The 17,372-nt window shown below is 43.0% G+C and overlaps 1 protein-coding gene across 5 annotated transcripts in view; it reads right to left on the reverse strand.

Annotated features, from left to right (window-relative positions):
* Nucleotides 1-17,372, reverse strand: part of LOC141779560 (neural-cadherin) — a 183,099-nt gene that overhangs the window by 10,347 nt on the left and 155,380 nt on the right. For all 5 annotated transcript variants that reach the window (XM_074654446.1, XM_074654444.1, XM_074654442.1 and 2 more), the window contains 7 exons: nt 15,194-15,823; nt 14,118-15,114; nt 12,400-12,493; nt 8,915-9,099; nt 8,121-8,356; nt 4,693-4,970; nt 2,826-3,040 (listed from right to left, as the gene is read on the reverse strand). In XM_074654446.1, the coding sequence (XP_074510547.1) occupies nt 2,826-3,040; nt 4,693-4,970; nt 8,121-8,356; nt 8,915-9,099; nt 12,400-12,493; nt 14,118-15,114; nt 15,194-15,823 (2,635 nt within the window). The remainder of the gene's footprint in view (nt 1-2,825; nt 3,041-4,692; nt 4,971-8,120; nt 8,357-8,914; nt 9,100-12,399; nt 12,494-14,117; nt 15,115-15,193; nt 15,824-17,372) is intronic.

Genomic DNA, 17,372 nt, shown 5'->3' on the forward strand with positions numbered 1-17,372 from the left:
AAAGTCTAATCATTTCTTCTTTTTTTTATTGCTTCTTTAAGAAAAAAGACTACAACAACCTAAACCATAACAAATAAAATAAGATAGAAAAACAAACTATTCAAAAACAAAGGAGAGAAAAAAAGCTAAAAGTAATAATTAAATAAAATAAATAAATAAATATTATTAAGTAAAAAATATGATGAATTACATTTTTAAAATTACAAATCTAAATGTATGAATACAAATAAATAAATAAATAAATAGTGATGAAAATAATAAATTAATATAAATAAATAAAAATAATGATCAGTTCATCCAGATTTGAAGAAATTCCCTCCAAGCATTCGTGAGATATTGCGTTCACGAGAATGGACCGGACCGTTGTACAAACGTATGGACGTACGGACGAACAATCCGTAGGGCTTTGTCGCCGGCACGGAGGCATAAAAATCTGGTATCTATGGCTGTTGCAGGACTGTAATAAACCCATCCAAAAATTGTATACGGCCCAAATGAAATGATTGGTTGTATGGTTGGTACCAATGGATTCTTTAGGTTTTGTTTGTAGTTTCACATGATACCAGTATCTTCACTCTAGCTTTAAAACTGAGCCCACTACAACCTCCGAAAGACCAATTAATGCGTTAAAGAAATTAGTGGCGTTAAAACGTATTTGCGTTAACACGTTATTATCGCGTTTAATTTGACAGCCCTACTAAGAGTATTTTTCACTGCTTATTTTTGGTTTAGTTCACTCTTTCCCTTTGTTTCTGAAAGGGTGATGTGTTGATGATACATCAGTTCTCTGTATCGCTGTGTAAGCTGCTGAATCCCATCAACAACTGCAGGAATTCACTCAGTCAATTCTGTGTGTGTGTTTTCCAATATCCTCTCAGCTGCTGGTCACATCAGATGTGTGTTTGTGTCGTGAGCGTGACCTGATCAACCTCACGGCCACATTATTGAATATGTAAGTGAAAAATGCTCCACAGAGATCAATGCTGCAGCCATCTTTGATTTTCCCCTCCATGTGGTCACGTAGCAACCGGCCGGGTTCAATAATTACATAACTTTAATGCCACAAGATTATGCAAGAAGCCATCGGCAGGCTAATCCGTCAGCACCACATCAGGACCGCCGGGAGCTGACATTAGAGTTTATGAAGCTCTTCGTCCACCGAGAATCTGTCTTTACAGCGCCGGATTGATTCACGCTTTGTGTTTGTTGTAAAGGACGAGCGGCGGCACGTTCCCACCAGCGCTGTGAGATTAGCATGTTTGTTAGAAGTTGAAAATAATGTTTCAACTTTTAGTAAAGGGATGCCGCGTTTCAAACAGAGATTTCAATGTTCAGAGGAGCCACACCAACAAGCTTCACACTCGTCAGTTTGAGGCGGCTGAAAACGATAATATTAATAAATGTAGCATCGTTGTTGTGACTGCTTGTTCGTCAGTTGGTCATTCTTTTTATTCGTCCAACACTTTTAGTACAGAGCACTAAGACGGTGAGACAAAGTCTAACATTTTAAAAAGTGCGGTTCCGATATTCAAATTAGAGATCTTCACAGGTCCAGTAGAGTATGGAGGACGGATCCTGCCAAAATCAAAAATGAATAAATAAATAAATATGCCATTGTACCAAAAATAATATTAAAAACAAATGTAGTCATTAATTAATTGATTGATGTACGGAGCCGGGATTGAAAACTGGAGTTGATAAGCAGAAGCAGACACCATTAGCTAGCTAGCTAGCTAGCATATAGTCATGCACTCTGACCCCATGATGACACATGTTGAGTGACAGCCCCCTCATTTGCATAATGAGGCAGAAATGCATAAAGAAATGTAAAAATAAATGTGTAAAGAATTGTATAAAGTAAAGAATACGGCAATAAATAAGTTTATGGAAATAAATAAGGGGTGAAATGCAAAAGGAAATTCATGCAGAAATAAATACACATATTTGAAAAAAAACAAAAAAACAAAAACAAATTAATCTACAAAATTATAAAAAATAAATACATAAATAAACTACAATGGCACTCGGAGAGCGCAGACCTCCGCCAAGGTGCGTGACTTTAAAAACAGATCACAGCTCACAGCTGGTGGTACCCTGAGGTGGTCGGCTTATTATTAACACGGTGTGTTTCCTTGTAACGTGTCGGCGGATGTCTCTCTCATTCAGCAGCCTTGTTATGTCTGTATAACGTTACACTACGTTGTGTCTCATCCCGTCATCTACCGCTTTTTTCTTTCTCACCGCGGACGGACAGCAGCTCCCACACCCCGATGTCTCGCCACACATCCACACACGTATCGCTCTGCTCTCAGAAGGAGGCGGGATCACCAAAATCAAATGGATTGTTCATTGTGCTACAGCCCTCCAAAAGATTTCATTCAAATCCATTGCAAACTTTTGGAGTAATCCTGCTAACTGACAGACAAACAAACAAACAAACAAACAAACCAACGCCGGTAAAAACATAACCTCCGCCAAGGCCACAAGCAAGACAACGATGGTCTATTCGATAAAAACTACATGTCGCCTCCTATTTGAAAACTCTGACTATCTTGTAGTTGCGATGCATTATGGTCTATTTTCTGCTGGTGTCTATGTAGAACTTGGTCTCTAGAATGAAGCCCTAGCTCTCTGATCTTCACAGGTCCAGTAGTCCAAAGTTATACAGTACTTTGGAGATCACACATCAAGTGGAGCAACTGGAAATACTTATATGTCCATGTTTGTCCTTTTATACATGCAAAAACATTCTGCTCTTAATGCCATTAATAAAGAATATCTTCTGCACTTCATGATCTTTTTTGCAGCTTCAGCAGTAAACCCACCTACGGCGATGAAGTCCTCCTGCTCCCCAGAGTGTGCGGGGCCGAGCGGCCCGTTGTAAAGGAGCAGCCCGTTCGCCGACTCAGCTAGGAACTCCAGGGAGATGTGGCTCTGGAAGCAAGGCATGATGGGAGGGAACCAGGCGTAGCCCTGGCCGCCGAAGCTGTGTTTGGTCTGCTGGCACTCGGGCCCGTCGAACATGGGAGGACACGCACATCTGAGAGGCAGAAAGAGTTTATTCTAGTGTTTACATGATGATATTACCAACACCTCCCCAGGACCCCCAGACCCAACCCCTTTGGTTTTGAAATCCTTCCTATTTTTGAGGTCTCAACGATGGCAAGTATCTATTAAAATCATATCATGGTTTATCGGTGATACCGGTATATTGCGACACCCCTAATATACAGTCTAAAAAACATGTGGATGTGTGTAATGTATTTGTTTGTAAAGCCTAGTTTATGCTGGCCGTAGTGAAGCCGGTGCGAGGTGCGTGCACCAGAAAATTACGTCATTACGGCTTTCACATGGTGCGTGAAGGCTCCGCAAGTTGTCGTTGCACTTGGTCGTGCACCTCTGAATTTTTCTAACTACGTGCCGATTATTCGTGCTGAACCTTTCATGTCAACATGGACGCCTTCGAGGGAAGACTGGCCGAGCAGGTTCACCTGTACATCTCTACGACTGTTCATTGAGAGGCCACAGGGACAGTCACATAACATTAAATACTTGGAAAGAAATAGGCAACACACTGGGGAAAGAAGAGGCTTTCTGCTGCAGGCTGTGACAGAATACGAGAGATTGTTTTGCGACAGTAATAATTACAAAACACAAATGTAATGTTTGGCGGTACGTACAGTACGTCAGTGTTTAGTGTTTACTACTGTTGCCAGGCAGCCTACTTTCCTTTCCGGTATCACTCGTTGACTTCTTGCTTATCCACAGAATTTTTTGTTTGTACGCCTTTTGGCGTTTTGGAACATACTGCAACGAACAACGCGCTAAGCATAAACGTCTCTGTGCAAGTTCGTAGAACGTGCGCCATCTACGGAGGCCCGCGCCACGGTGTCTCGCACGAATATAAACAAAGCTTAACTGGTAGGAAATAAACTTAATCCTCCAACACAATACTAAGGACATGACCTCTAAAGCAATACTGTCTACAATACTATCTCAGTGGCTGAGGCAGGAGTTTTCTTTCCAGACACGCCAACATTATTTAAAATGGCATAACAGACGGAGAGAAAAATAAAACCAAATCCACCAAAACCTCGACAGAAACACTGTTAATTAAAAGTAACGGTAGTGTATATTTGGCAGTGTTAATAAGAGTTTTTGAGAGCGAAGGAGGGAGAACCATCTGTCAGATTTAGCAGCTGAGGTGTTGCATTCGATATTTAAACCATTAAAATGATGTGACAATTCAAAGTCAACCAGAGTACATCCAGCTGAAAATGAGGCTTTGGAGGGTCAGAACTCCAGCAGAAATCTGCCTTCTCTCCTACTAAATCTTAAACATGTTTGACAGATTAACTAATCAGTTAATAAATGGGAAATATCTGCCAGCTTCAGACGGGGACGCTAATAGTCGAGGACTTGAATCTGCTGCGAAAGACCAGCAGATTATGGAAACATAGAGCGGCTACAGTGAGAAAAGTAAGAAAAAGTTTTCTTGTAAATCTTTTATTGACAATAATATTTGTTTGTCCATACTCATGATAAACCCTTCTATACTGCTTTGCAAAAATGTCATTGGAAGAAGGAATTCATCAGTTAATACTCAAGTTCATCCTGGCTGCATTAGTGGAATATTAAAATACACAATTGACCAGGACAGAACCTGTTACAGAGCTTTCCTCAGACCCCTACCTGTATCCCAGCGGCCCGTCCTGGCAGGTGCCCCCTCTGAGGCAGGGGTTGGTGGGGTAGGCGGAGCAGGGCAGGTGGATGGCCTCTCGGCCCCGGCAGCCGCATCGCGCTGTCGATGAGGCCGTCAGCGACACCAGGGAGGTGTTGCCGGTGCTGAGAGCCAGCGGGGCCTGGCTGAATGAAACCTCGCTGCTGCAGCCGCCAGACTGACTGCAGTCTGTTTGGAGACATTCGTCAACGCCCACCTGGGAGATGGACACGCCCAACATGGCCTCCAACTGCAGGACGTAAAATAAGAGATAGACAGAAAAACATTTGGGTTATGTTGAAAAATGTTTCTACACCAAACTAAAACTAAGACATAACTAACTATGATAAAACCAGCATGAAGCTAACCAAAGGAGGTCAAATAACGCTCCAAACTGGCATGTCCATTTTCAAAGGAGTCCCTTGACCTCTGACCTCCAGATCTGTGAATGAAAATGGGTTCTATGGGTACCCACGAGACTCCCTTTTACAGACATGCCCACTTTATGATAATCACATGCAGTTTGGGGCAAGTCATAGTCAAGTCAGCACACTGACACACTGACAGCTGTTGTTGCCTGTTGGGCTGCAGTTTGCCATGTTATGATTTGTTTTATGCTAAATGCAGAACCTGTGAGGGTTTCTGGACAATATCTGTTATTGTTTTGTGTTGATGATTGATTTACAATAATAAATATATACATACATTTGCAGAAAGCAGCATATTTGTCCACTACCAACTAAAGCTCAAACTAGGCTTAAACTAGGCTAAAGCATAAAATAGCCTAACTTAAAATCAATTAGGCTTAAACTAAATAAGATAAAAGAAACTAAAGCTTGGCTTAAACTAAAAGAAACATAGCTGAAACTAAAACTAGAATTAAACTAGAAGAAACATGAAACTAAAATGAAGATTAAACTGAAAGTAGGATGAAACTAATTAACCCCCAAAAAGAAATAGTCTAATTGAAACTAGCAGGAGAACAATACTAACACAAAAATACAATAAAAACTAAATATGGGGTGAATATAAAACATGAATAAACTAAATCAAACACCAAACGAACACGTATTATTGAAGTTGTGAGCTCTGTCTGAAAATAATAGAGAATGACAGTTTTGATCTAATGTCTAGCTGCATCAATGATATCTGAGTTTACTCTTTTCTCCCCTTAATGTTACTGATGCACTTTGGTGTTTCTCTGTCATCCCCCCGTTAAAGTTTTGCTGTCATTTGCTTTCTCTTGCCAAATTCACCCGTTTCCCCGCTTGTCATCCTGATTCTTTTCTCTCGTTTTGTCTTTATGGGTGAGAGGTTTTCATCAGAGTCCCTCAGGGTTTCCTGTCTCTCTCCAACTGTGTGTTGTATTTCTTTTTTTTTGGAGTTTAGTTATTCAGCTGACACTCTTATCCTCAGTGACTTACACTCCCCAGGCAGGGCTTCAGTTTCTGGGCTCCGGAGCCAGTTTCAACTTCATCTCATTTGGTATTTATCTGACATTCTTGTTCTAAATCAGCCAAGATAGGCTCCTTTTTAACCTGAGATAATTAAAGACGTGCCTTTCTTCTGCAGCATTTGATGTTCAAGTTATTTTTAATCATACTGTGTGCGCTTTGTACTGGTATTATACTTTATATTGTTATGATTGTCTTTTTTTATGGGTTTTGATTGTTTTTTTAATAAGTTGCATCACAGCATGAGATTACTGAATCTGTCCCGACACTGAACTTGGGACCTTCTGGCTATAATAATCACTTTATTTGACTTTGACTTGATTTCACTTTTTTTTTCAGCAACTGTGGGTCTTCAGCGGACTGTATCTAGCAGCCACACGTCACTACTGCGGTATGAACCCAAAATAAACAGATTGAAATGATGCTGAAATAACTACATAATGATGCTGATTTGTTAACATTCTGAATTCATGCTTTGTCAGGTCTGTTACCAAGACGACAATCAATCAACTTTTAAAATGCTTGTTTTCTGAATAGAGTCTGGATCGATCAGTGCCAGGCTGCGCAGCTGGCTCCAAGATAAAGTCATCTAGGCATAAATACGGCAGCGACGTTGTTGTTTCTACCATAGACAGTCTATGATGTTCTATCGTAGCTCTGGGTGCTACAATATCAACAGGAGGAGAATCTCAATGCTGATAGGCTTTCGCGACACAGCGTCACGTGAAATCCACGCTCGACTTGAAATGTTTCAACTCCCTCGAATATGCCAATGACCCGAATTTTGCGTGTTCGTCATTTGCAAGATTTTTGACGCCCAGCGCAAATTCTCATTTAATCGCCTCTTTGCATTGACTTTGTATGTAATTGCACCACGCAGTTTGCTTTGCTCTTGGTGTGAAATGCACCATTACAACGTGTTGCTTTTAAGTTTCACTTTCACTTTTACAACATAGTAGATGTAGTAGGCCCCTACTGACCCACATCTATGGTGCTTATAGCAACCGATAACGGCTATTTAATGACCTGATAACAGTCAAATCGAGTGCAAAATCACAAGAATAAAAAGCAGAAATGAAGTGACTATTGTAGCCGATACAACCTATTAAATAAAACAGCCCATCTGCTGCAGAAGGCTTCTATCTGATTTCTTTTCTTAATTCAACCATCAGTGAAATAATAAACAGTTAAACTGAAAAAAATATGAATTCCAACATTTATTCTTCTCTTTCCTCATGTGTGTGTGTCTTTATTCTTTCATGAAATGATTTCTATTTGTGCTTGTTGTTTCTTTTGTCTCCTCTCTCTCATGATTCCTTTGGCAATTTTAAAATGTTTTTGAAAGAAAGAAATCAGCTAAGAGTTTAAATATTCTTTGTTCACTGGTCTGTGTTAAAGCGTGCATGTGTGTGTGTTTAACGTGTGTGTTTACATGGTTTACTTCCTGCCTCTCACAGAGCTGACCTCAGGTCAGCAGCTGCTCTCATGCTTTTAATGGATGTAAAATATTGATAAACATGTAGACAGTGAGTGTATAATACGAGCAGCCGCTTGCTGTAGTTACATGTCCTCTTTTCAAAGTTAAGTCCTGTATTTAACCTCTCCTTGCATGTGTGTTCATATGTGTGTGAAACGGAGCGATCAGTGGTTTACAGGAAGTGTCTCTAAGTGCCGACTATAAATGTGTGAATGTGATGTTTAATTGATGTGTCATTAATGGATCATTAACCCATCAGCTCCTCTCTGCTTTCATAATTCACTCAGCTGTTTCTTAGAGTTTGTACTGTACCTGCACTGTTCTCTGTATAGACGGGCTTCTTGTATACAAACATAAGTGGGTGCATTCAGGGGGCAAAACCTCTTTGGCAGCCGTTTTAATCAACGTAGATTTCTCATTGTTTGCACATTCTTGTTGACTATGCCAGGCCCCTGCAGAGTCACCTCACCTTGGCTTTGTTTGCAGCCACATAGCCATGCAGCTTCTCTGCCTTGTAGTACGGCGAGCCGTGAGCTGCAAACCACACGTTGAGCGCTTTCTCTCCCTGCTGGCCGGCGTCTCCCGCAGAGAAGATCTGGACGTTTTCTGGCAAAGTCTGCAGGAGTTCAGCCAACATTCGACCCAGACGGGAGAACCGACTCTCCTCGCCTCCTCTGCTGCTAAAGAACTCCTCCACCGTCAGGTCTGGAAGAAGAGGAGGAAAAACAGATTTATATAGTAACTTTATAAACCTTCAGGGGAAATCAGAAAGAAAGAAAGATAGAAAGATAGAAAGTAAGAAACAAACAGACAAACAAAAAGGAAGAAACAAGAAGAAACAAACAGAAAGAAAGAATAGAGAAAGAAAGAAACGCAGAGAAACAGAAAGAAAGAAAGAATGACATAAACAAAGAAAGAAAGAAAGAAAGAAAGAAAAGGAGGAGGAGAAAACAGTCATAAAAAACACAAATTGTGAAAAGAGGAGAGCAGGAAACAGAATAGAGAAGACAAGACCAGAGAAGACAGGAGAAGAGGAACAGGGAGTTATTTCCCATCATGCATCTCTGTCTGTTGGTGCTGATGGAGCCTGGGGGAGCTGACAGCTCTGAAACCCGGGACCCGGCGGCACTCTGGGATACGCAGCATCGCAGCCCCGTCAATTACAGTTGCTGTGGCAACCACTGGGGCGTGCGTGTGTGCATCAGCGTGTTGAGACGTTATCGAGCAATTTAAAAAAAACTTTGAAAGGACTGGTGGACTCACTGTTCAGGCGAATGGAGGCGGCATTTCTCAGAGCGTCCTGCTGCAGCTCCCTGACGTCCACCTGAGCCGTGGAGGTGACGTCGGGCCAGGTGTGGTCCGACACGCGTACCTGCAGGCGGTACGAGCCTGGAGGAGCCCCCTCCCTGATACTGAGCTGACCTGAGCTCTGGTTCAGACTGAACAACCTGAGAGAGAGAGAGACAGTTGTTAAATGTTAAATGTTTCTGGCTGCTATTCTGTATTCTGAATATCATGGACGTAATTTGGCCATAATTGGTCCAAATTTGCCGCTTCCTTCCACCAGAAGTACGTGTTATGTTTGTGTACGGCGTGTTTATATATTTTTGTTAGTATGATGTGTTTTATTCCTTTAATTTTTAAGCATTTTGCACGTTTCATAAAAGTCACTAGCCGCTGTGTTTGTCAATGTCGTCAGTCCCGTGAGTCACGTCAGTCATGTGAGTCGTTAGTATCATCAGTCCCATGAGTCATGTGAGTCGTTAGTCACATGAGTTGTTAGTATTGTCAGTTCTGTGAGTCACGTGACTCGTCGGTATCGTCAGTCCCTTGAGTCACATGAGTCGTTAGTATCGTCAGTCCCCTGAATTATGTGAGTCATTAGTCACGTGAGTCGTTAGTATCGCCAGTCCCGTGACTCACGTGAGTTGTTAGTATTGTCAATCCTGTGAATTCCGTGAGTCATTAGTCACATGAGTCATTAGTCACGTGAGTCGTTAGTAACCTTCAACCCTGTGAGTCATCTGAGTCATTAGTATCGTCAATAGTATCGTCAATAGTATCGTCAATAGTATCGTCAATAGTATCGTCAATTTCGTGAATTCTGTGAGTCATTAGTCGCGTGAGTCATTAGTATCGTCAGTCTCGTGATTCACTACTCATTGAAGTAAGCGTCAATCATGACCGTTTCCTAACCCTAACTACGTGATTGTGTTGCCTAAACCTAACTTCCTGTGAAAACGGAAGTTTATTTTGAAAGGACACTATGCAGGTAACGAGCGTATATTGTTACGCCGTCCCTGGTTTGTCCAAAAGTAACGCAAGAGGGGTACCACGTGCGTCGGTCTCCGATGCCGAGGAGCACTGACCAAGCGGTGGAATTTGACGCATTGGGAGTGAGAATGTGTTGAATTAACCGCCGACATGCATCTGGCAGGGGAGGCTGTTATGTACCTTCTCCTGGATTTATGTCATCACTTCACAGGAAATGAGAAGATATAATGTGCAGATCAACCAGAACAAACGACTGATATCTTCTCTTTAAATGTAACAAGCTGTTTGTTGATTTCCTGTGAGGCGACATGTTGTTATTGGCCCGCTGGGGCTGCTTCACCTCACCTGAACATTGAGCTCTTTCTTATTTTTCTCCTAGTTTGTGTCATGTCTATATGTAAATAACATGCAACCTAAACCTGATCCATACTGTGAACAAATTGCCATGTGGCGCCTGGCGTGATGAGAAGCGGCGGCTCAGGATGGTAATTCTCAGGCGGTTCCTTTGTTCTCGGCCGTTTCTTGTCGTACCTCCTTATAGGTATCTCGTTAGAAGAGGAGGTGGCAGGGAGCGCAATCAGGCTCTCCTTTCAACGCGTCCGCATGAAGCCTCGCCTCATCAAACAAAACGAGCGCGCCCTCGCCGTGCTTCACTGGGAATTTTCAATACCGCTGGTTATGAAGTATTAATAGCACTGTTCCTGACAAGTCAGATCCCCGTTTCTATCTCTCTCTCCTCCCCGTCCTCTGCCCTTTCATTCTCTCTCACTCTTTCTTTGTTTCTCCCTTCAAACTGCCTGTTTCTCTGTCCCAATTCTTCCTCTCTCCTCTTTGTCGCTCCGCACCTTTGTACTGTCTCTTCCTCTCTATTTTAAATCTGTCAGCTCCTGTGCCGCTCTTTTATTTCCTCTCTTTGGCTTTGTGCATCTCTTGCTGCGTGTCACATCTTTTCTGCTATGGCTCCAACACATCCTGAAACAGCTTTATATCTGCCATTCTCCGGATGCTTTTATTCAAAACTGCTCACAGTATGCCCAACAGGAGTGTGTATGTTTATAGTGAAGAAGGTCCAAATGGCAGCGATTAAACCCTCCTTTTGTCACTTGTTACTTCTGCCAAGTTTCGGTTTGATATACTTGTTTGTCAGCAGGATTACAGAAACACTACGGGTGTAGTATAGGCCAACGATTACATTTTGAAATAGATTCACGGGGCGGATACACAAATTATTTTTCACCTTCGTCCTTGGTGGAGGTCTGCGCTCTTCGAGTTCCACGTTTTATCTTTGGGCATAAAAACTTTGCGATCTCCACTAGAATTTAAAATAAAGTTATGTAGGCTTGAACAATATTTTCTTGCAAAAATGTGTTATGATTGCACCATAGATGAGTTCAAGAGGCCAATAAAATTGAATTAAGACTATTTTCAAGTAAAACATAAAGTGCCAAAGAAAAGTCAGCCTGTTTTTTGTCTGAACAGCGCTGACGTTCAGGTTCAATTAAAAAGAAATACTGCAGCAGATCGCCCTTCAAACCCTGAATTCATTAAAGAAACCTGCAATACACGTTGAAAACCCCTATTAACTATATTCAAAACATTTCAAAACCCTTTTCAGGCTTTAGCTCCCTCCTCACCTTGGTTTTGTTTGCAGCCACGTAGCCGTGCGGCTTCACTGCCTTGTAGTACGGCAAGCTGCATCTTTTCTGCTTTTGTTCATTCACATGAACGGAGGAAGGGAAATAACTCTGGATTCAGCTATTAGCGCATTTTACAACTTTTAGGCCCTAATGATTTAAATAAGGATTAATCCAATGTTCGTCGTGAGAAGTTGATTCACCTCAAAAAAAATTATCCGCTGAGTTACAGACGTCTCTTTCCCAATGTAAGTCTATGGGGAAAAGTATTTTTGGGCCCAGTGGCATCACGCGACAGACACGGAAGCTGTAGTACCGCCGTTTGACCACTACGAAAATTTGCTTCAAAGCTTGACGATCTTCCTGGGGGCTTGAGTCGACTTGTTTTGTTTCGGGTTTGCAACCTCTACTTCTTCTTCTACTATGTTTACTGGCAGATTACCACCATGTGTAGCCTATAGCGCCAACTTCTGACCAAACTACGCCGTAGCCGAGTTTATTCGCTCCAAACCAGTTGATGGAAACGCTCCTTATTCGCATCTCTTTTTTGCAACATTTCAAAAGTTTGCTTAAAATTTGCTTGACAGTTGAACGGAAACACGACAGCCTCTCTTTGTATTGTTTTCTCTTGACATATCTCAACTTTTACCTCTCTACATCAAAACCTTTCCCCTTCTTCTTTTCTTTGTTTCTCTACCGTATCACCTTGTGGCCTCGCTCTCCTTCAAAACCTCTCTTTCCCTCAACACTATACATGTATAACTACTACCTTTCCATCTCTACTTTCACCTCTCTTTTTGCATGTCACCTCAGAGTTTTCACCGTATGAGATCAAAGTACCTGGATGGTTTGCCTTCGAACCGGTACACCTTCTCGCTCCAGTCATCAAGGTCGGGGGATTGAACTCGTCCGAGCACCGTCGTCGGGAGAATACCTGTCAGAAGGAGGGAAGTAAAAGACACAAAAAAAGTCAAAAAATGCATTGAAAGGAATTAGTTTTGAGTGCAGGGGATCCCTCTGGTACGAGCCAAATATTAAGAGTGAAGGAATGAAAGTGGAGATACGGTGGCAGGCGTCGCCTCATTGGCACACACGGTCATGGTTTGACAGCGCAGCAGGAAGACGTGCACACATTAGAATTGCTCGCACAGTGTTTTCCAAAAAAAGCTGAACGCAGCGCTGTAATCTCTTTAGCTGTGAAATCAGCTGCCTTTTAAAAATGGCTCCTGTTTATGTGCCCGTCAAACCTGGGACTTAAGCTGGAGTTAATTGTTTGCTTCATGGCGTGTTGTTGAGCTACGTGATGGATTCGTATTAGCGGGTTAATTTACTTTCATGTGGAAAGGCAGAGGGGGAATCCACTAAAAATACATTACAGAAAACCTTAGTTTTTCCAGCAAATTACAGGAGGCTGACAGATGGTATGAAACGCTAAATAAGTGATGTGGGCTGGAGCGGGAGGCTGCGAGCAGTCGACTGTGACAAGTACAGTCTTAACAACATGAGCACTCAGGAGGTGGTGGGAGGGACACTGGGGGACCCGTCTGAGACCAGAAAGACACTAGTTTGAATCCATCAGACCAGCTGGTTAACTCTGAACTGGGACCATGAATGACAAATATAATCTTGTCCGTCTACGACGTCTACAGTGGAGTAAAAAGTAGTAGAGGTGAGAAAAGATTTACGATTTACGATTTTGAAATTTATGTTTTAATGCCAGAATCGATATATTTGCTTCTATTGAGTCTATGTGGAGGTTTTATTGTTGTAGTCTGAGTAACATGACGTCATATCCGTTCCGTATCCTTATACATTTATTTTTTATATTATTTTCGGTGGTTTTAATGGCATATTTGTTTATTTATGGAGTCACTTCTGTTTAATTTTCATTTTATATTTATTTTATTTGTATTAATTCTTAAATTTATCTATTTATTTTTGCATTTGTAATTTTTTCTTAATTTATTTTTCTATTTATTTATTTATGTATTTATTATTTATTTAAATCAAGTTTGGGGAAGTAAATAAGAGGTGAAAAAATAAATAAATACCTAAAAAAATAAATGCAAAAATAAATATATACATTTAAAAATTAATAAAAATAAATACATAAATAAATGAAAAAGGAAAAATAAACAGAATAGTAAATAAATAAAGGAATTAATGCAAAGATAAACATTTATTTTTAACATTATTTTTGCTATATTTTTGCTAACGAATAAATAAATAAATTACTTGATAAATAAATAAAAATGTCATTGAAACATTTTATTTGTTTATCAAGTCATTTATTTATTTATTCGTTTATATATTATTTTGGCAGGTTCCGCCAGAGAATCAGTTTTAAAATTTTTGGAAATTTGGGACCTAAAAATGGGTTCAGTGGCCAGAAAAGGTTAAGAAACTCTGCAGTAAGAATTAATATGACTTAATATTGGACTCAAACTATCCCACAATGCAATGAACCAACACTGGCCACCAATCCAGAGCACTAAATATATTAATTTATTTAGAATGGGCCGCTAAACATTAAATATGAAGGTAACAGAAAAACATACCCTCATAACTGTAGACGACGAAGTTGGTGTGTCCTGGTGAGTGAGGGTGGTCATTCCTGTCACCGATGACAACCGTCAGCGTGCTGGTGGAGCTCATTGGAGGAGAGCCACTGTCAATCATGAGAATCGGGAGGCGGTACTCCTTCTGCCGCTCGCGGTCGAAGGTCCGGAGGGCGGTGATAGCCGCGCTGCCGTTACGAAAGTCCGTCAAATTGAAGTTGGTGGCATCTGAGGTGAGCATGAGGAGGCGTATGGAGAACGGTGCGCCGTTAGTGGAGGTGTCCCGGTCTGTGGCGTGGAGGAGGAGGGAGGTTTCGTTCATGCGAACCGCCTGGGGGGCCGCCGTGTTCTCCCAAACGACGGGCTCATAGGAGACCTCGAACTCCGGCCCGTTGTCGTTAATGTCAAGTGCGGTTACCATGACGATGGCAGTGCCAGTCATGGGGGGGCTCCCAGCGTCTGTGGCGAGGACCATGATTCTGTGCTGTGAGATTTTCTCCCTGTCGAGAGAATCGGCCACTACCACCCAACCGGACTGGTCCACCAGAAACTGACCGTAGGGGTCCGACTCTCTGGAAATACTATAAGAAAAATGCCCGTTCTGGCCCGAGTCCAGATCAGAAGCTGTAACCTGAGCAACAATCGTCCCTACAGGGACGTCTTCAGACATGGCTGGCGACTCGTAGAATTGTGGGAAAAATACGGGGGCCTGGTCATTGGCGTCTTCCACCTGAATGAGACAGTAGGCCAGGCTGAAGAAATCAGCGTCTTCGGCCTTCAGCGTTAGATTGAAAGTCCTCTCCCGGGGTTTCTCGAAGTCAACCTTTTTCTTGAGTTTTATCACGCCGCGCCGGTTCACTTTGTCTGTCTCCACAAAGAACTTCCTGTCCTCGTCACCGCCGACAATGCTGAAGGTTACCACGGCATTCTCCCCCTCGTCTCCGTCTGTGGCAGAAACTACGAGAACCTCGCTGTTCACCTCCAGGTCCTCAGTCACCTGAACACAACACACACTTTTATGTCGAATCTTGTTAAAAGCTGCGATACAAATAAACTTCTCGCCGTGGTGGACTCACCTGAGTGGTGTAGATCCTCTGAGTGAAGACGGGTGGGTGATCGTTGACATCTGAAATCATGATGGTGGCGGTCCCTGTTCCCGCCAAACCCCCTCCGTCCCTGGCCTCCACCACCACCAGATACCGCTCCTCCACCTCCCGGTCCAGGGAACGAAGAACCGTGTAGATGGTCCCTGTGCTGGCGTTGATGGAGAACAGGTTGAGGTTAATCTCGTTGCGGACGTTCTTGATGATGCTGTAGGTCAACATGGCGTTCTTCCCCTCGTTGGGGTCATCCAGGTCCATGGCGCGCATCTCCATGACGGAGGTGTCGGCAGGTGAATTTTCAGGCACTTGGCCGACAAAACACCCATCTACTTCAAGTGCTGGGCACGGGAAGAAGGGCGCGTTGTCATTGACGTCTCGGACCTCTAACAGCACGTCAGCAAATCCTGTGAGGCCCGCCCCTCCTTCGTCTGTGGCGAGGACAAGGAACCTCCAGGCTGGGCGCTCCTCGCGGTCCAGGCGCCGTTGGGCATAGATTCTTCCCGTGTGTTCATCAATGGTGAACTCGCCACCGGCGCCCTGGCCATGGAGGGAGTAGCGGAGGGCGGTCTGGTCGGCCTCCTGGTCCGGATCTGTGGCCGATACCTGTAAAGGACAGACAGAAGAAAGAATTCCAAAATTAGACTCTGATTTCCTAATGAGCCCACATCGGCCTCTCAGGTCATCTAGTAGAAGGCTGGTAATCAGGTCAGATCGTCCAACAGCGTCATAGACTCCATATAACAAGTTCCGTCACCCATTGGTTTGTGGACTGCCATTCTGAAGCCTTGAGTTTGGCATTTTGGCCGTCGCCATCTTGTTTTTTTGCAACCAGAAGTGACACGAGAGGGTGGAGCTAAGTTTTCAGGCAACCAAAAATGTTATAATTAACACACAGAGTACCGCTCTTGCGTTACTTTTGGATGGACCGGGGATGGCCTGTCAATATATATCATTTCATGCATAGTGTCCTTTCAAAATAAACTTCCGTTTTCACAGGAAGTTAGGTTTAGGCAACACAACCACTTAGTTAGGGTTAGGAAACGGTCGTGGTGGACGTTAACTTCACTGACTAGCGACTCCCGTGACTCACGGGATTGGCGGTACTAATGACTCACGTGACTCACAGGACTGATGGTACTAATGACTCACGTGACTCACAGGACTGATGGTACTAATGATTAATGTGACTCACGGAACTAACGATACTAACGTCTCTCGACAACCACAAAACACCAACATCCCATTCTCTTGGTAATAAAATGGATTTCATTATACGAGCAATGAAACATGGCTGCTGACTGTCACATTTATTTTAGCAACAACTTGACTTTTCACTTCAATTAAATAACATTCTTCCTCTTTAGAGGAACGGCTGCTTTTTGTTCCTTCTTATCAAAAACAGTTGAATAGCTTTTTCATTATGTACAAATGTCAAGGCCAGCAAATAGGACACGAGGCAGGGAGCTGATTGCAGCAGCTGCCCCCTCACACAGGAATAAACATTTCTCTGTTTGCTTAATTAACCTGCTATCTCTGTGAACGAGGGGACACCAGCCCTCACATCTGTCACCGCGACACACAATGCAATTAAAAGTTAATAGACGCCAACAAAAGCAAGAAAAAAGTACACTTTTACTCTTTCTTCTCCTCTTTTCTCACTGGAGGGTTTGTTTACAGAAGCCTTTGAAGTTCCCACCCGCCCTCCCGGCGCCGCCCGCCACCCCCCCCCCCCCCCCCTGTTGGCTCCCTGACAACGTGATGCAGGTAGACAATATTGAAGATGAGCAGTCGCGGTGCCACAGAGGAGGCTGCCGCGCAGGTGAAGTCACAAAATATTCATTTCAAATTGGATTTTCCCCTCCGTTCACTATCTGCTGAATTGTATTAAAACACGGGGCTCAAAGCGGCGTGCGTTCAGGGAGGAGCCCGGGAAAAAACCATCGAGAGGAACCGAGCGTACATCAAATCAATTCCAGCAGGCGAGAGGAAGCAGGCCTCGGTGACACATGCCTCTCTGACAGGGATTACTTCCCTGCCCTCTCCGACGCACTTCCACCTTTCTAATCTGATTTAGCTTGGCGGCATATTACTGTGAATCAGCGGAGATAGGTGTGACGAAAGGCAGATGAAGAAGAAGAAGAAGGTCGACTGA

Source organism: Sebastes fasciatus, chromosome 12 (assembly GCF_043250625.1).
Source record: "Sebastes fasciatus isolate fSebFas1 chromosome 12, fSebFas1.pri, whole genome shotgun sequence".
In the NCBI taxonomy this organism is placed as follows: Eukaryota; Metazoa; Chordata; class Actinopteri; order Perciformes; family Sebastidae; genus Sebastes; species Sebastes fasciatus.